Raw genomic sequence first — 19,016 nt, 5'->3', positions numbered from 1 at the left:
GTGGGTGCTGCCCCCGAGAGGGTCCCCCCATTCTGTAGAAGAGGGGCTTCTGCAAGTCCGTGGCCGCTGCCCGGCCCTGCCCCCAACCTACATGTCATCTCCTCTGTCTGCGTGGACCCTGGGGGTCCGGCTTGCCTGCTACCTAACTCCACTCCACAGTCGACACCCCAGTTGCTCTCTAGCCTCTTTCTGCTGCGGGAGTTTGACCACCTTGCCCCACCTCCTCTCTGGGAGCCCCTACCTGGGTCGGAGGACCCACCTGGTTCCCTCATTCTGGCCGTGTCAGCAGAGGCTGTATCGTCGACCCTGGAGCCCCGGGGCCAGCCCGGTGCAGTGGGGCCTCACCCTCCGCCCGCCCGCCCCTCGCCTCTGTCTCTTAACTCTAGAGCGTCCCCGTGCAGAGGTGCGTGGGTTCCATCTCCCAGAAGGTAGGCTGCCAGCGCCAAGGCCTCCTGAGAACCAGAGCCCCCTCCTGTTTTGCAAACCAGGAAACTGAGGCCCGGAGAGGAGACGGGGTCACCCGAGGCGCATGGCCCTCTCCTCTCGGGCATTGTCTGTTCGAATGTCTGCTCGCTGACACCCACTGAGGAGCCTCTGCGACTTAGGAGCATCCTCTGCTAGCGGCACTGATTGTCACCCGACCGCCCTGGCACAGGACTCGGTGACGCTTTGATGCCCGAATGGGAGGAGCTGACGTGAAGGTGGCAGTTCAGTTCTCCGCTGTTAATAGGGGGCATGCGGTGCCTTCCGACAGTCTTTCCCTTGGGGCTGGCGGTGAAGGAGTCCTGGCCAGGTTCACGGGGGCCCGCTATGCCCGTGGCGGGGTTTGTGTTGTGGCATTGGGAATGGGTGAGAGCAGGGTGCTGGCAGTCAGCACAGAGCTGGGCCAGCCGCTGGGTAGGTATGGACAAGTCACTGTGCTCTGCCGGGTCTCATGCTTCCCATCTGTAATCAGGGTGGCAGGTAGTGATAGTGACGTTGACCATAGCCAGGGCCATTCGTGAGCCTGTGCTGGACCCTGCTCAGGCCCCATCGCGCCCCCTCGATTCTCCACAGTGACCCATGAGGCAGGGGTTCCTGTTACATCCGCTTTACAGGCTGTGGACTCTGAGCCCTGCAGGGGCTGACCTGATGAGGTCACACGGCTGGCAAGCGGCGGCTCGCTCTCGTTGTGGGACGGCGTGTGGAGAACGGCCCAGAGGGCAGGGGAGCCGGGAGAGGAGGCTGCAGGAGTGGGGGTTCTGCCTCAGGCAGGGGTCAGAGGAGGCCCCTCAAGGAGGTGACATCGAGCAGATGCCTGGGGGACGCGCAGCAGCCGCCTTGAGGAAGGGCGGTCCAGGCAGGAAGAGCGGGGGGTGGGCCTGGAGTGTGTGCAGCAGTCAGGTGCAGGAACAGGGCCCCTTCGACGGTTTCCAAACCCGGCCATGAGGCAGGGCAGTCAGGTGGTGTCAGCGGGGGCACCGGGCCCCTTGGGATTGTGTGTGTGCACACACCTGTGCACATGGGATCGTGTGTGTGTGTGTGTGTGTGTGTGTGCACGTGGGATTGTGCATGTGGACACCTGTGCACATAGGATCGTGCTTGTGCACACACCTGTGCACGTGGGATCGTGTGTGTGCACACCTGTGTGCGTGGAGCAGGGAGGGATGCCTGGAGAGTTGACCAAGAGAAAATTCAGGAAAGTGTTCACACTGAAAAAAAAAATAGTCAAAAAGAATTCTCATTTGAGAAGTGATGCCCTTTCTCTCCAGCCAAGAGAGCCTGAGCCCAAGGCCTTGGAGGCTCATCACCTGGGCCCCTACCATTCTTGAGGATGAGTGCACCTCAAAGCTATCACTCAGGTGAGAGTCTGTCTCCGGATTGAGGGGGCACTGGCTGGGGCTCTGCTCCAGGTCCAGGACTGCGGTGACAGCTGAGTGGCTCTGTCTGGACCTGCAAGGACTTCAGGCTGTTGGCAGTTGGGGGATTAGGATCTAGCCTCCATGGGCATGGAGGGAGCCGAGGGAAGATCAGAGGCCCTGGCGAGTGGGTCAGGGTAGAGCTCAGTGCCCCTGACAGGCTGGCATACTGCAGTGGGACTCACACGTGCTGGGCCAAATGGAAGGAGCGGGAGGCCGGCACTGGCTGGGCGCGGGGATGCCTCGGCTCAGCCAGGCTCACGCCCTCCCGGCGGGACGTCCCGGCCTCTCCTGCAGAGGGGGCTGAGCCTGGGCGCTTTGCCCTGAGCGGCATGAGTGCTCACGGCTTCAGGATTCCGGGCAAGCAGGGCTTAGGAAAGCAGGACCCGGAAGGAACTGTCAGGTGCTCTGCATTCTGGGCGTTGACCTGTCAAGGGGTCACCTGACGCGTGGTCACAGTGACTGCCATGTGCCTGACGCCCTGCCGCTTTGAGTCAGACGCGGGCCCTGCCCTGTGGATTTGGATACAGGCACAGCCCCTGCGTGCACTCTCACGGTGCCCACAGCGGACCCTGCTGATCAATCCTGGCGCCCTTTACTGCTGAGGGCTGCTCCGCAGAGCCCACCCCAGCAGCTGCCACCAGCAGTCAGCGTGCAGCTCTCTGCAACTCTTGCTCTGAAAGACCCTGGGACTTGTGAGAGGTTGAGGGGTCATTTAGTCTGAGGACAGGACTGACTCAGGCTTGGACCCTACAGCACTGGAACGGTCCCTCTCTCAGACCACTAGATCTGTTTCCGTTTCTTCTCAGTTTCGGGGTTTGCTTTTTTGATTTAATTTAACTTTTTATATATGTGAGTTATTTACATGGTTCCAAAGTTAGACCTATGTTAAAAGTATACTCAGAAGTCTCACTTCCATCCCTTTCCCCTCTCTTCTCTCCCCCCCATCCCTTGTCAGTAACTATTTTGGTTAGTTTCTGGTTTATCCTTTCAGTGTTACATTTTACAAAAATGAGCAAGAATGATGATACGTCCGTATGCCCTGCCTGCCCCTCTCTTCCTTGAGAGGTGGTGTGCTCTGTGTCCTGTTCTGTGCCTGCTCTTTGCTTGGAAAGTAAAGAAAATAACCTGGAGAGCTCTCCATCTCCGCACGGAACGATCTTTGGTGGCCCATTGCATGGATAGACCATAGTTTACTGAAGCAGTCCCCTGTTGATGGGAGCGTGGGCTGTTTCCAAGCTTTTGCTCTTAAAAATAACACTGCAGTGCACAGCTTTGTCCTATATTCTATATTTTCGTGGAGGGGTATCTTCAGAGTCCATTCCTCGAAGGAGCAGTGCTTGGACAATGGAGAAGTATGTAGTTTTAATAGCTGTTACCAAGCTCCCCTCCATCGAGGGTCCGCCATTTTTCGGTGTCACCAGCGGATATAAGAGAACACATTTCTCAGTAATGCTGGACTGTGTACTTGAAAGTTGCTAAGAGAACTTAAAAGTTCTCGTCACAAGAAAAGAAATCTGTAACGATGTGTGTTGCTGGATGTTAACCAGACTTACTGTGGCGATCAGTTAGCAACACACACAAATATTCATTCATTATTTGTACACCTGAAACTAATACAATGTTATATGTCAGTTATATCTCAATAAAAAGTAAATAAAGTAGTTAATTTAAGAAAGAGTGCATGTTTCTCTGCAGACTCACTAGCAGTGTGTGCTCACACCTTTGGATTTTTGCTAATCAGATGGCTGAGAATATCTCAGTGTGGTTGTGATTTCTTCTGTGTTCTCTTTTGAACATTCCTGTTTTTCTGGTGTGGTGTTTCATCTCTCGTTTGTTTGAGGTCGTGCTGCGGATGCAGAAGGGAACAGACAGCCCCCTGCTCCTAACGGCCACAGGCCGACTGGGGAGACAGGCCTGAAACAAATCGTGTCCTTGCAGTGTGCGCGTCTGCATGCGTGCCAAGCATGTGCTGCATGAAGCGGGCGCCAGAGCATGAGTTGCTGCCCTGGCGGGCTGGGTGGCAGGTTGGGTGTCACGGCTGAGTGAGGAGGCGGGCTTCTTGGAGGAAGGGGTGGCGGACAGGGCAGCCGAGCAGCCTCTGTGAGGCGGGACTGGAGGGTGTGGCGCTGGAGGACGTGCTGTGGTCTGCAGGGGGCGCTCAGGAGAGCTGAACTCACGAGGCAGGGTTGGGAGAGCCGGGTCCTAGGGCATGCTGCCCAGCCACTCTTCTGAGGGCCGCAGGCTCTGTGGGATGGTTTAGTGAGGGGACGTGGTTACATCCTTTCTGGGAAGGGCATCTGGCGGCTTATGGAGGGCCTCACAGGGCAGCAGGTTGACCAGTCAGGATGTGGTGGTAACCTCAGGGGGCCTGCAAGAGTGGGAGATCAGCCAGGCCCAGCAGGGAGCCAGGAGCAGGGCTGCAGGACCCCTCAGAGGGATCCCCTTCTTTTTCTTCTTTTTTTTCTGGTGAGGAAAATTGGCCCTGAGCAATATTCCTCTATTTTGTGTGTGGGACACCACCACAACATGGCCTGCTGAGCAGTGTGTAGGTCCACACCTGGGATCTGGCCACAAACCCTGGGCTGCAAAAGCAGAGCATGCAAACTTAACCACTACACCACCACTGGTCCCTGGACCCCCTTCTCCTTTGCACTCTACTGTGTCTGTGGACGGAGGTGTCCTTGTATGGAGCAAGTCACGTCTCCCTGGAGGTGGTGTCCCTGCCTCGCTGCTGGGGCAATGATGGCCTTTTTTGCAGAGCCAAGTACTGCCTGTGTGCATGAGGGGTGCCCTGGGCTTTCCGTAAAAGGTGACTTTAATTCATTCTCCGTTTGTCAGCACTTTCAGGACTGGACATTCCCTCTTTCCTTAGACAAGTGATGCCCGAGCCCCTGCTGTGTTCCAGGCCCGTTCTAGGGGTTGGGACCCCCAGCAGAAAGGCTTGCCCAGAGCCCACACATGCCGCGGAGAGAGTGCGGGTGGCCCGGGGAGTAGAGTGCCAAGACGTCCAGTAGTTACAGCTGTCAGGACACGCAGTCTGCTGCCCTCCGTCGCCTGGCCTAGTTCTTTTTAGGATCGTTTTATGTTTTTTAAAACAACATGATTGTGATCAAACTCTGGGGTCAGGTTGGTATCCAGCTCTTTGTAAATCCTGCTCAGGGACCCGCGTCAGGCCCCGTGTCCGGCCGCACCGTGCTTGCCTACGCGCTGCGGGAGGGTTTCAGGCATGGCGGTGGCATGCTGCAGTAAGCGACAGTGTGATGCACGCCTCTCTGTGCGTGCGCTTGTTCCGCTCCTCCCTGCTCTGCCCTTAGGTGCCATCCCAGCTGGGGAGTTCTCGGGTTCAAGGACTGTGGGTATTTTCAGGGCTCTTCCCAGATTGTTTTACGAGAGGCAGGTCAGTTTACACACGCACGCACGCACGCACGCACCTGGCAGTGTGTCAGAGAGCAGGGGCAGGATTCCTCCCACAGTGCCCTCACACCTGTGGGTCTTGACGACGGCTCTGGGGTGTTGCAGGTGGGCAGACTGAGTTCCAAAGAGGAGCGGGGCTTCCCTGACCTCGGGGGCTGATCCCCGGATGGGCGAGGCCCTGGCACAGGCCTGCTGGAGGAACACTGGCTCTTTTTTCTTCCGCAGGCTGTGGACCCCTCCTCTGTTGCCTTGGTTACCCTGGGCTCCTCAAAGGAGATGCTTTTCGAAGGAGGTCCGAGACCCTGGGTCCTCGAGCCTTCCAAGTTCTTCCGGAACGTCACCTCCGAGGACATGGACAGCATCAGCCTGGCTCTCTTCGGGCCCCCTGCCTCCCGGAATTACCAGCAACACTGGATCCTGGTGACCTGCCAGGCCTTGGGGGAGCAGGTAAGAGGGTGTACCCCTCTCACAGACAGGCAGACTGGAGCTCGGTGAGGTGGAGTGACTGAGTGAGTACAGGCAGGTTGACAGGGCGGCATTTGGAACCCCCCATGCACACTGGCTTCAATAGAGCTCGCCGGTCCTGGCTCCCTTTCCATTCCGGGGTGACCGCTTCTCTCTCCAGGCTTCGGCACTGCCCACTGCCAGATCCGGGGTGGGACGGGATCAGGGGTCACAAAGTCAGATGGCTCCACGGTCAGGCGAGTATCCTAAGTGAGTGACACCACAGGCCCAGGTTTGGCAAATGTTTTTGTTGTTTCAGGATAAGCTGGGAATCCCAGTAGTTTTTTCTGTGAAGTCTCTTGATTTTTGGTTTTTTTGATGCTGAAAACCAAGAAATGAGGAGACTGAGTGGACCGAACAAAACATGTCTGTGACCTGGCTTCCCGTGGGGCTGGGGTCCTGCACAGTGCGAGGCGGGCCATAGGGTCCCCGTGCGGCTCTCCCGAGGCGGGCTGTGCGCTCATTTCACCTCTGGCAAGGACATAGCCCTTGCCCTCGGGTGCCCCGGAGCTGGGAGCCGAAAGCACGGTGGGAGGATGGCAAGAATCAGGAAAGACAGGAGGACGCTGTGGGTTTGGGGAGGCGAAGAATCTCCCTGCTTATGTAATAACGCAAAAAGTGTCGGCTGATGTTGAAACACACACGCACACTGCCCAGGGCGCCCTCGGCAGCCGGCCACCCCGAGACTGTCTTGACGTGAGCAGGAAAGATGCACAGTGAAGGGCCCACTGGCTTTGTTTTTTGAAAAAAACAGGAAAAACACATAATAGCCAGTATGCCATGATTAGAATAAACTTAGGAATTAAGTTAGAAACATTTCTTGTCCCTGGCTTGATTCAGTCATCTGTGTCCCCAGTGGGCTGGAGGAGCTGGACCCCGAGCAGGCTCGCCTCCAGGGTGCGTCCCACCCGGTGCTCTGTGTCTCAGGTCCCCAGTGTCAGGTGGAGGCAGAGAGTCCGCAGGGCAGCAAGGAAGCTGCTTCATGGTCAGGAAGGGTTAGGGGCTGCTGGACCAGACCCTCCCGTCTGACAGAAAGTGGGCATCGTTGAGGGGCTGGGGTCCTCCCTCAGGACGGGCCAGGAGCCGTGGTGCTTGTCCAGCAAGGGGCTGGACTTGCTTTCTGAGGTCCCAGCTCTACAAACAACTGAAAATCTCCCTCCTGTCTCTTGCACTTGAGCTTGCAGAGAGCCCGCCGCGCGGGCCTCACCCTCCCTGGTCCCCTTCCTGGCCCATCTCCGGGGGTCTCAGCCCAGCAGCACACACTCTCCCACACCTGCGCCTCATGGTGAGGAATGTTTTCAAGTCCGTGTGAATTCCTCACGTAAGAACCGGAGGCTGGTGAATTTGCTGCTGCAGCCATGGGGTTGTCGCAGGGTCCCGGGAAGCCACACGGCCTGCCCTGGGCCAAGGAGCAGGCACAGGTTCTGGCTGATGCTGAGGGAGCCCTCTGCCATGCGTGTGTCACAGGGCCTCTGTGACCCCTCGTGATGCAGGGGTCACATTCTCCTTCTACAGAAGAGCAAACTGAGTCCGAGGGAGCCGGCTGGAGCAGGGCCTCAAACTCGGGGGGTCTGACTGTTCCTTCGGCTCCTCCAGGTCATCGCCCTCTCGGTGGGGAACAAGCCCAGCGTCACCAACCCCTTCCCGGCGCTGGAGCCTGCCGTGGTGAAGTTCGTCTGCGCCCCGCCCTCCAGGCTCACGCTCATGCCCGTCTACGCCAGCCCCCAGCTGGACCTGTCATGCCCACTGCTGCAGCAGAACAAGCAGGTGGTGAGTGGGCGGCTCTGGGGGAGGGCGACGGAGCATGGGGCTGGCGGCAGCTCGCTGCTGCACCCTGATGTGTGCGATCAGCCGGCCTTGCATGCTGGGTGCTTCCCTCTGAGTTTGACGTCTGGGGACCTGAGACCTGGAGAGGTGAGGAGACTCACCAGGGTTGCAGCTGCTGGCGGTGCTGGTGGAAGCAGAGCCCCGCCAGCCCCCCGGCTCGGCTGCCTGTCTCGGCGTGCTCTTGGCAGTCTGTAACAGTCCCCTCATTTCCTCCTGGGCGGAGGGTGTCGCGATGGGGGCTTGTTGTTTGCAGACAGCGCGTGGTCGGAGCAGGGCCGCAGAGGAGAGGCACCAGCGGCAGCGTGCTCCGCGCTGTGGGGTGGGGGCTGTGTTTCCAACGTCACTGTGGGGAGGGAAAAATGTCGCTTGGGGTTTCTCTGACAGCGGGATGTAGGTGAAACCCACAGGTCTGGTCCCTGGGCTGGTGGCCCGTCCAACCCTCCGCCCATAGGACACTTGGAGCCCAGATGACTGATCGTGGAGGATTGGAAGCCTCCTGTTTGGGTCAGGGTGATGAGCACCCTTCCGGCCGGCCCAGCCCCAGCCCCTCTCAGAGCAGAGCTGAGAACTTTTCTCCACCACAGATTGTTGAGCACCTCCTCTGTGCCAGGCACAGTGCTGGGTTCTGGAATAGAGTACTCAGAACAGATGGTGAGGTGACAGGAGACCAGGAGGCCCGCAAATAGACAGGGTGGGGAGCACCATGGAGGAAGTGAAATAGGGTGGAGGCCCTACCGGTGGAGGCCACTTCAGATAGGGCCCAGAAGGGCCTCTGTGAGGAGGGCACGTTCCACTTCAGGCCCCTGTGGTCAGGAGATGCTGGCTGAGAAGAACTGAGGCAAGGGTACCCTGGGGAGGAAGAACAGCAAGTGCAAAGGCCCTGAGGCAAGACCGGGTCCCTGCATCCCTGTGTCCCTGCTGCCCACCCAGTGGTCAGAACACTTGTGTGCGGGGAACTGTGTGCCTCGTTCCCCTGTCACAGGGACCATCTGCAAGGCCAGGGTCACTGCACCCATTCACAGGTTTGCCATGGGGCTCGGAGGTGGGCAGCGTCCCAAAGGCAGAAGCTCCGTCTGCCCAGCTCCAAGTTCATGCCTCCTCGGCCCCTGTGGCTGCTTCTCTTCTCCCAGCCCCAGCCCTGCGGTCAGCCCCCAGGCGTGTCCAGCTGCACTCCATCCTGGTGGCCCCGAGGGCCTTGCCTCTCTGAGCGTCTCTGGGGTGGAGCCTCTTTCCTCTCCACAGTACCCCCGGGCCGCTCCGTGAGTGCCCCTCCCCAGCCTGGCAGGGAGGTTTGGGAGCTGGCTCCCACGGCGGAGGGGGGCAGGAAGGACTTTGTGTTTGGTGAAATGACTCTCTTTGAGGCTTTAGGGGACCCCAGAACATTCCGCAGTCCAGCACGTGACTGCCTGCCTCCTCCACATCCCCTGCGGGTTTCGTTCCGCTGGTCCTCCTGCTGCCATGGCGGTCGCGGGGCGCTGCCTTCTCTCTGGCCTTGCTGGGCTCTCAGCTCTGAGACGGCGCATGGTCCCTCCACGGCCCCCACGCTGGTCCCATCAGGCTGGGGCCTCCACGGCTGTCAGCCTCCTACCCCACAGGGACCGGGCCGGGAGCCTCCACCTGTGCTCCCTCCTGACAGGCACCCGCAGCTGGGAGCCCAGAGCAAAAGGCTTTTTCCCTTGACTTGGGACCATTGAGATGAACATCCTGAAAGTTTTACATTTTAAATCACTTTTATGTATTTAGCAAATTATCCCTCGAGAAGGAATAAAATCGTACTAAGTCTGGAGTCTGGAAAACCCGGCCTGCTCAGTCTACCGTGTGTGAGGCCGGGGGCCGGAGAGCCATTCACGTCCGTGGGCCCCGGGTTAGGGACTGACGGGTCCGAGTCCTGCTTGCTGTGCAGCTGGCCTACTTTGAGTGACTGACAGAGGGGTGACAGTGGCCTGCTAGAGTAACACTGGGGTGACAGTGGCTTCCTAGAGTGACAGTGGGGTGACAGTGGCCTCCTATAGTTGCAGAGGATACATGTGGACATGAGGTGTTCAGACTGGTATCTGTTAGGCCTTTTATGATACTCTCTGCTTAGCGCCCCGCCAGAGGTTCCCGTTGCCCCGGAGGAAAAGCGTGAGCCCCCTGACCTGCAGGGCCCCGTGTTGCCTGCTCTCCGTCCCTTCCACCCGCTCCCTCCGTGCTGGACGCCGTGTCTCCACGAGCACACCCCACACCGCCTGCCTGGACCTTGGACATGCTGTCACCTCTGGCTTGAATTCCCCCCACAGCCCTCTGCCTCCCTCCTTTGCCCCGTTCATTTCCTTCTTCAGATGTGGGGCCTCCCCCAGCCTTCAGACCTCAGCTAAAGCTTCACCCCCATCAACATTCTGTGTTCCGGGTCCCCACCCCCCAACCCCAAGCAGTTAACATCACCCAACACCCTAGAATGTACCTGTTTATTCTCTCCTTTGTGAGTCTCTAGGACAGAGTGGCTCGAGCTAGGAGCTCAGTCAGTGTGATGGACGAGTGAGCGTGTGAATGAACACACCGGGCTGGTGCCCCTGCCCCCTGCCCTTGACTCTGGTAGGCTCAAATGCCTGGAGAAGCCAAGGGAGGTGCTACTGAAGAAAGGGGGCAGGGAGGGGTGGTGGTGTGCAGACCTGGAGAACGGCTGCCCCTTCAGATTCGGCTCCAGCCCGTTCAACCCCAGGCTGGCCAAACCTTCTCGTTTTCAGAGAAAAAAAACAATCAGATCAATGTACATCTTCCCTGTCCTTGGACTCCCAGTCTGGCCGTCTGTTAGCTGTGACCTCTGCATCAGCCCAGGGCAGATCTGGACTGAGAGAGGACCGTTGGGCGGCAGAGCATGGCTCTGAGTTGCCTTGCGTGTGTCGTAGGTCTCGCTCACCAGGAAATAGTGGACCTGGAACACAGAATTGCCATGTGATCGTCAGTCCTGGGGTTCCAGAGCCCGAGCCGGTCAGTCTTGGCCCCTGCGATTTAGGGTCTCACCAGGGGACCTTAAGGGAGACATCCCTGCCGGTACCCTGGGGGCAGGACCAATTTAATTTTATACCTCACCCAAGCCAGAGGCTGCCCAAGACATGTCTGCAGAGTAAATTATTAGCAAGGCCAGACACCAGAGTGGAGCTGACTGGTTGGAGTGACAAAGTAGAACCACATTCCAGCCTGACCCTGGTCCCCAGGCAGGCCATCTGATGTCCAGCTCGCTATGGCTGAGCACCAGTTGTGCCAGGAGATTGATCAGCCAGAGCTTGAGCTCCACCTGACTCGTGTGCCAGGGAGAGGCTGCACAGTGTCAGCGGAGGCCTGCAGGCTTTAAATCAGACTGGCAGAGTTCCACCCCTAAATCTGTGTGACCATGGGCAAGTTACTTAAAGTCTCTGAGCCTAGCTTCCCCATTTCTAAGTTGGGGATAATGTTGTTGCCTCAGATGGCCATGGGAAGGATCCAGTCAGCTTGCGAGCTTGCTCGACGCACAGCGTTAATGTCCTTCCCTGGAAGAGCGGGAGGAAGGGCAGAGCGTTGGTCTTCCACCAGGGGTTGCATCTGGGGGAACGAGTGGGGCGTCCAGAATACGCCCGTTGCTGTCACTGCCTAAAGTTACAGCTCCCAGCTCACGTCAGAATAACGATAAAACCCCGTGCGTCTCCGGGTGATTGTGCTGCCCGGCGCTTAGCGTTTGCAGTGGGCTTTGGTCCAGCATTCGCTGGAGGCGAGAGAACTGGACGGGCCTGGGGAGGAGCCCTCCTGGTGGCGGCAGGGAGTCGGGGGACTGCGTCCGTCGGGACAGGCGAGGCTGGGCTGCAGTAAAAAACTCCCCAAGGCCTGGCGCCCTCGTGCAGCATGGCTTCACTTCTTGCTCACGCTGCCCTGCGTCGAGGGTGGGCTGGGTCCCTGCTCCACGTCATTCTTATCTTCCTTCCAAGGCTTAGGTGGTGGAGCAGCTGCCCAGTGGAACGTGGCCAGGTGCCACCGTGGGGAGAAGGGCGAGCATGGCAGGTCATGTTCTGACTGTTAAAGCTTCCTTTAGGATTGTCTCAAGTCAGTTGTCACATTTCGCTGGCCAAAGCAAGTGACATGGTCACTCCTAACCTCAGGGGCAGTATTGTCCTTCTTTCTGGACCCGTGGCTGATGGAGAACTGGGCGCATCTGTGACTGTTCCTAATGACAGCCATTTCCTGCTTGTGCATAGATGCAATGAGCCAGGTTCTTCCTTTATATAAAACAGTCCTGGAAGGGGGGGTTCTGTCGATTCCCACTTCACAGATGGAGAAACTGAGGCTCCGGGAACTCAGCAGCTCTCCTGGGTGGGAAGAGGCAGCGCTGGGTCGAGTCCAGGCTGTGGGACCTGGATGTCTTTGCGTTCAGGGTCCCTGCTTTGCTGCCCACCCCACCTGCCCCAGGCCATTCAAGCAGGGAGGGAGGGGATGAACCAGCATCTGGGAGGAGTGAGGCCCAGGTCACACAGTTCTGAGGGCGCGGTTGCTCAGGGAGCGCGAGGTAATGGAAGAGAAGCAGGAATTCGGGGTTTGGAACGGAATCCTGACAGTGGGGGCGCCACGCGGCTGCCGCCCAGTCGGCTTTGATTCGCTCCTTCCCTTCCCTGGGACTCTGCTTCCTCCCCGCTAATATGTGGTGACAGCTCCCACATCGCTGGGTGTTTAAGGATTAGGTGAGAACTCGGCTCTGAAAGCAGCTTTGCAAACCAAGGGGCTCTGGGACATCTGGGGGTTGTAATTGGCATTCCTGTTAAACCACTCGAGGGGACATCCTGGAGGGCTGCAACTGTGGGGCAGGCAGGACGTGGGGGAAGGACAGCGCCGGCTGGGGTGGGGGCTCTGGGACAGGGTCTCCCAGCCTCTGCACTATTGATGTTTGGGGCTCAACCCTGCCTTCTCCTGGGTCCCTCCATGCATTGTGGGGTGCTCAGTGTACCCTGACTTCTACCCACCAGATGCCAATTGCTCCCCCGGCAGTTGTGACAACCAGAAATGCCTCCAGACATCGCCAAGGCAAACTGCTCGTTGTGCTGACTGCTCATAGACCCATGCAGGGGAACGCACAGGAAGCTTTCTCTCTTGCTGTTTTTTTCTCCTTCAAAAGCACCATTTTGCACATTGCATACTTGTCCCCATCAAGGGCCGCAGGCTGGAGTACGTAGCCAGGTGGGACAGGGCCATGGGGCACCTGTTGTGAGGATCCGTTAGTCACTCACCCCCACTCCCTCACCAGGACCCCCGTGAGCCCAGAAGACTGCCGGCCGGGTTTGGGGTGCAGCCTGTGGTCAGGAGTGGCTGTGTCCTGTCCTGAGCACGGCCATGGCATCTTACTTCGGCTTCTTGCAGGTGCCGGTCTCCAGCCACCGCAACCCTCTGCTGGACCTGGCTGCCTATGACCAGCAGGGCCGAACGTTTGACAACTTCAGCTCTCTGAGCGTCCAGTGGGAGTCCACCAGGCCGTTGCTAGCCAGCATTGAGCTGGACCTGCCCATGCAGTTCGTGTCCCGGGACGACGGGAGCGGCCAGAAGAAGTTGCATGGTGAGGCCCCGCCGGCCCCAGGTGGGACAACGGGGAACAGTGACAGCCCAGATGACAGGAGGGGTGTGGGGAGCTGGGGGCTCCTGCCTGGGACCCCTCTTTATCCAAGATACAACAGGGAGTCTCATGAGCTCACCACGCTCCTTTAGTCCTGCCCGGACCGTCTGGGAGGTGGGAACTGCTGTCTCTGTTTCGGAGATGGGGAAAGAGGCTCGGGGCCCATCACAGGTACGTCTCAGTTCCCGGATGCACAGAGGTCAGACCTGGCCGCTCGGAGCCACGCTGCTGTCTCACGCCCCTCAACAGCCAAGAGTAGAGTCCCTGTCCTCCAGCTCCTCTGAGCTGCTCGTCGGAGCCTGCTCAGGGCCATGAGGCTCTTAGAGTGCCTACAGTTTAAACAAACTCGGTTATCTGTTTGTAGGACTGGGAGATTTAAAACTGAATCAGAGGGAGGGGCTTCACAGGCAGCAGTGGGACTGAAATCCAAAATCGGTGTCTCTTCCTGTGCTCAGGTTTGCAGGCCATTTCAGTTCACGAGGCGTCGGGAACCACGGCTGTCTCCGCCACGGCGACTGGCTACCAGCAGTCCCACCTCAGCGCAGCGGGAGTGAAGCAGCCGGTACCTCCAGGGCCCACTGCAGCGGGGACACCTGCTGCCCGCCCTCTGCCCAGGTCCCCGGGTCCTTACCCCTACTGGCCGCACCCCTCAGCTCATTACCCGGCTCCCTGAGCTGGGCATGGTGGGCCCACCTGAATGGGCGGGCTCCATGTTGGCCTCCCTGCCGCCAGACTCCCCACCCACACAGCCTGCACTCAGCCGATGGTGGGAGATCCAGTGAAAAGGCAGGGGGGCCCGCCACCTCTCGGCGCCGGCACACGCCTTTGGGAGCCCTCGGACCTTCAAACTGAAGCCTCCTTCATTGTCAACCAGGGCTTGCCTGTCCAGCTTCCTCTCCTCGCAGCCCTGACTGACAGACCCCACTGGGCGTGCCCAGGTGGTTCAGGCCACCAGGCCTTTGAACCAGCAGTTCCCAGTGCCTGGAATGCCGGCCCCACCACTTCCCCCCGTGGTCCCCTGTCCTTCTGATTCAAGTGACAGTGTTGGCCCCTCTGTGGAGCGTTCCCTGAACCTGGGTGCAGAGCAGTGGCCTCTCCCCAGGTCTAGAGCCCCTCGTGCTCCCTGCTGTCATGGCACAGGGAGCCATGACTTACCCCCACATGCACACTGTTGTCCGTGCGCATGGACCACCGCCTGCTGGACCACGCGTCCCCAGCAGCATCTCCCAGGGGCCCCAGGTGGAGGCGGTGGGTGGCAGATGGGTGCACCTGAGCTGGCAGTGGGGAGGGTTCCCCAAGAATGGTTCTGCCTGGACAACACACACCCCCTCGTTGCGGGACATTCAACTTATGTTTTGGGTGGTGGAGGCAGCAGATACCGGCTGGAGAAGGCAGGTGGGGCCACATTCCAGGGCACCCTAAGTGGCAGGAGGAGGAGCTCGAACTGTCTCCTGGGTAGTGGGGAGTGGGGGAAGCTGTGGAAGAGGTCATGACCCCCATGGGAGCAGCATTGAGGAGGCTGGCCTGCAGCCTGTCCGTGTCCCTGTCCCTGTCCCCCTGGGCCCTCAGTTGTCTCACCACAGACCCCTTGGCTGTGGGGGCCGCACCAGCCTCCTCCCTGGGACGCAAATGCCTAGCAGCTCCTGGCAGGGCCGCTGCGCCCGCTGCACCTGCTCTCTGCCTTGATGCTTCACTGCTTGGGTCTCTGCTCACCGCGGGGCCTCCCGAGAGCTATCCACCCTCATAACCTGCACACCGCCTGGCTCTGATGCCTTCTCTCAGGCAATCACATTATCTTTCTAAGGCTTCATTAGGTTAAATTTGCATCATCTCCCCAAGGGCAGCTGCTGTCCCCAGGGCCTGCTCGCACAGAGTAGGATATGTGAAACTATGGGTGAGTCAGAGCCCGGGCTGGTCCAGCCATCTCCCTCCAGTGACACTGGCAGGAAGCATACTCAAAAGTCTGTGCAAGGAGTGAGGGCCATGTGCATTCTCCTGTCAGCCCCCCCTGACACCACCCCCGAGGCCCCCCGCACCAGGCTGGTCAGGGCCTCGCTGTTTGCCACGCCCCGTCCCTGCGCACAGCACCGCAGCTCGTCGGCTGTGTGCCCCCCACGTTCCCGGGATGTGTGTGAATCGCCCAGCATGTGGGCCCTGGCAGGCGGGGGAGCTCTCACTCGGGCAGGATTACAGATGCTGCAAAGGGATGTGGCCTCCCAGCTGGGCTTGAAGCCCGGGGGTTTCACTGGGGCTGTGTCCCCAATGTGGTGAGCCCCTTGGGGCCTGCATCCTGCTGTTCCCAGGGGGAGGCCCGTGGGCTGGCCTGGGGTTGGCCCCGTGCCTCCTGGACCTGACAGCACTGGCCTTGCCCTTGCAGCACGACCCTCTCGTGCCTGTGTCAGCCTCCCTAGAGCTCATCCTGGTGGAGGACGTGAGGGTGAGTCCCGAAGAGGTGACCATCTACAACCACCCCGATGTGCAGGTACAGCCGCTTCCCCCGCACTGCGCTGCCCGGCGTGCCCCCGGGGTCAGGGCCCTCGCCCGACGCCCAGCCTGACCCCCTCTCGCAGGCCGAGCTGTACATCAGAGAAGGCTCCGGCTACTTCTTCCTCAACACCAGCACTGCAGACATCGTCCAGGTGGCCTACCAGGAGGCCAGGGGCATCGCCACGGTGAGTGCTGGCCCCGCCCCTGCCCCCCTCGTGCCTGAACCTGGCGGCCATGGGGTTCATGGTTCAAAAAGCTGGACTTAATCGTGTCAGGTGCAGGTCTTTAGACTCTCTGATTCATTGCTTGTGAACTTTAGTTGTTTGCGTGCTGGCTTTGTGATTTTTATTCCATCTCCACAAACTACCCACACTGTTAGTTAGCTCGTGGTTGCCTTTCAATCAATCTTTTAATTAAGATTAAAACATTACTACATAAGCACCGCTGTAGCAACCATGAAGACCATCCTTTTATAAGATGTGCCAGCTCCTTCTATTTTCCCCGTCCTTTCTTGACCCTTTCCCTATTCTAGCAAATATGGACTTAGCCATGCCCGTGTGGATGTGGCCTTAACCGTGCCCGTGTGGGTATGGACTTAGCTGTGCCCATGTGGGCAAGACTTTAGCATTCCACTTTTTCAATGATTTTATCCTAAGTTTCTTTTCCCCACGTTGCTATGTAGGCTGGCTGATTATTTTTATTCAGTCATTTGTAATTACCCATTCTTTCGTTGCAGAGCATTTAGGTTTAAATCTTTCTGTTTTTTAAAAATAGCCCCTTAGTTATAGCAAAGAGTACGAAGAGTAAAAACAAACACGGGTATTCCGAGTGTCTGCTTATCTGCACAGCGAGTAGTTAAGCAATCAAGACAGGGAGCTTCCTTTAAAGGGACATTTCCTGCTGACTGAGTCCCGCCCCTGCCCTGAGTCGTCAGCACCGGCAGCCAAGGACAGAGATGCAGCAGCGCACGGAGTGGTGTCGTGAAGCTGCGGCCATGCTGTTGCTCTGGACCCGCTCCCCCTTTGTTGAAAGCCTGGTTGCCAGGTGTTTGAGGAGCGTTACAATTGTAACAGCCCAAACGAGACTTTCTCCCAGACTCAGAAGAGCCGGGTTGATTCAGTGCCTGGCATGTGGTGGGACTTGGAGGCGCAGCAGGGGCAGGGTGGGGCCTTGCCCTGATCACGCATGTCCTGCAATCCTGACGGCTTCGGCACTGCCTCGCTCCTGCAGGGGAGCCCTCGTGGGCTAGAACAGTGGGCGACAGGCATCCTCACACCAGGGAAGGCTAAAATCAGAGTTAACCTTCACAGAGACCTCACCCCACACCTCCTCTCAGCAACACCACCAGGGTGCCTGCCTCATGGGTGTGCAATGAGTTTGTGGCATAGCCGGAAATCAAGAGCATGTCACCTCACTCTGCAGGGCTTTTTCACCCATAACGTCCTAAGGGTCTGCTTCTCTGACTTTTTGCATCCCCTGACTGTCTTGACACAAGGGTCACAAATCACTTGCCTCTGGGATGGGACAGGTGTAAAGTAAAAAGGAAAAGTGCGTGTGGGGAACATACCTGGGACTGTTGTGCTAAATAGCACCTGATGCTTAGCTTTAGTGGCAGGGAGCAATAGGGAGTGGTGGGGACTGTTGCAAACTGGAGAGCAGAAACTGTGTCAGAGGGACAGCCGCCATGCGCCTCTTGGTCTAGCTAACTTTTGTTATTTTTAATAACAGCTTTATTGGGGTATAATTCACATAGTAAACAATTCACTCACTTAAAGTGTGCAATTCACTGGTTTTCAGTATATTCATAGATATGTGCAACCATCACCACGGTCAGTTTTAGAGTATTTTCATCACCTCAAAAAGAAACCTCATACACTTTAGTATCCTAATAAGGATCAGCTAAGAGGGGTCCAGCCTCCTCCCTAACCTCACACACACAAGGGTATTGGATTTTGTCAAGTGCTTTTTCTGTTCCTTTGAAATAATGTGGGTTTTTTTGTCTTTTATTCTATTGATATGATGTATTACATTAAATCGATTTTCAGGTGTTAAACCAGCCTTGCATTCCTGGGATCAGCGTTACTTCATCGTGACGTGTAATTCTTTTTACATGTAACTGGGTCCAGTTTGCTAGGAGTCTGTTGAGTTGATGTTCATGTCACAGTAGATGTTGTTCTGGGGTTTTCTTTTCTGTGATGCCCTCATCTGGTTTGCGTATCAGGGTGACAGCAGCTTCGTGGAATCACTAAGAAGTGTTCCCTCTCCTGATTTTTGGAAGAGTCTGTGTAGAATTGGTAAAATGACTCCTAAATGTTTGGTGTCATTAAGCAGTGAAGCCATCTGGACCCGGGCTTTTCTTTGTGGGTAGTTTTTGGTACCTAATTCACTCTCTTCACCTGTTACAGGTCCTTTCAGATTGTCTGAGTCTTTTTGAGTCAGTTTTGGTAGCATGTGTCTTTCTAGAGCAATTCAATTTTTTTGGTTATTTTCTGTTTTCTAACATTTTCTTGCATTCCTCCAGTGACTGACCTTGGTCTTTAGCTGTCTTGTGGAGAGGATGCTTTCTCACAGCACAGTCCCTCGGTGAAGGATGAAGAAGCATGTCATGATACTCCTGTTTCTCTCAGAGGAGAATCGCAGGTGGCAGGACCTCTTAGGTTTATTGCCATAAATCAGAGCAAAAATCCATCTCTCAGCACCTGGGAACAAATGTGTGTTGTTAGAGAAAGCTCAAGGGTTGCTGGAAGCCTGAGATCGTAGGAAGCTCTCCCTTAAGCGTTTTTATTTCCTTTATAAAAGAAAGAATAAGTCCCTGGCCACTTCTCCTGCCATGTAAATGAATGTTCACTGGCAGATCCTTCACATTAAAAGGAAAACCTCAAATCGTAAACAATCCCAACTGCTTGAAATATGCCTTGCTTTGCTTTACTTCTAGAGATTAAAAGTGCCTCTCCTGTTATCAAAAAGAGGAAAGTTTCAAGTTAGGAAAAATGTGTACAGTGCCAACAAATCTTGGGAACCTTTTACTCACATTTATCTCACACTACACATTTTGAGTAAGTCCCAAGAGTGGACCTGTGGACAGAGAGAGACCTTTCCTCCATGAATAAGTGCTTCTAAGAGACCATAATGGACTAGGCTACCTGTATAGGTGGTGAGCACCCCGTCTCTGGAGGCATTCAAGCAGAAACTAGGACACTTGTCTGAAAGACTCAAGGTGAAATTTCAGCATCGGAATCCAGTTTCCCCAGAAGACCTATGGACCCCCGTTC

The 19,016-nt window shown here is 57.1% G+C and overlaps 1 protein-coding gene across 1 annotated transcript in view; it reads left to right on the top strand.

Moving 5' to 3' along the window:
- Nucleotides 1-19,016, top strand: part of NUP210 (nucleoporin 210) — a 108,599-nt gene that overhangs the window by 52,389 nt on the left and 37,194 nt on the right. The window contains exons 16-21 of the mRNA XM_046682915.1: nt 5,541-5,762; nt 7,416-7,589; nt 13,008-13,200; nt 13,713-13,819; nt 15,635-15,739; nt 15,828-15,929. Of these exons, the coding sequence (XP_046538871.1) occupies nt 5,541-5,762; nt 7,416-7,589; nt 13,008-13,200; nt 13,713-13,819; nt 15,635-15,739; nt 15,828-15,929 (903 nt within the window). The remainder of the gene's footprint in view (nt 1-5,540; nt 5,763-7,415; nt 7,590-13,007; nt 13,201-13,712; nt 13,820-15,634; nt 15,740-15,827; nt 15,930-19,016) is intronic.

Source organism: Equus quagga, chromosome 1 (genome assembly GCF_021613505.1).
Source record: "Equus quagga isolate Etosha38 chromosome 1, UCLA_HA_Equagga_1.0, whole genome shotgun sequence".
NCBI lineage: Eukaryota > Metazoa > Chordata > Mammalia > Perissodactyla > Equidae > Equus > Equus quagga.
The sequence above is the reverse complement of the archived record's forward strand: the minus strand, read 5'-3'. Positions and strand labels throughout refer to the sequence as shown.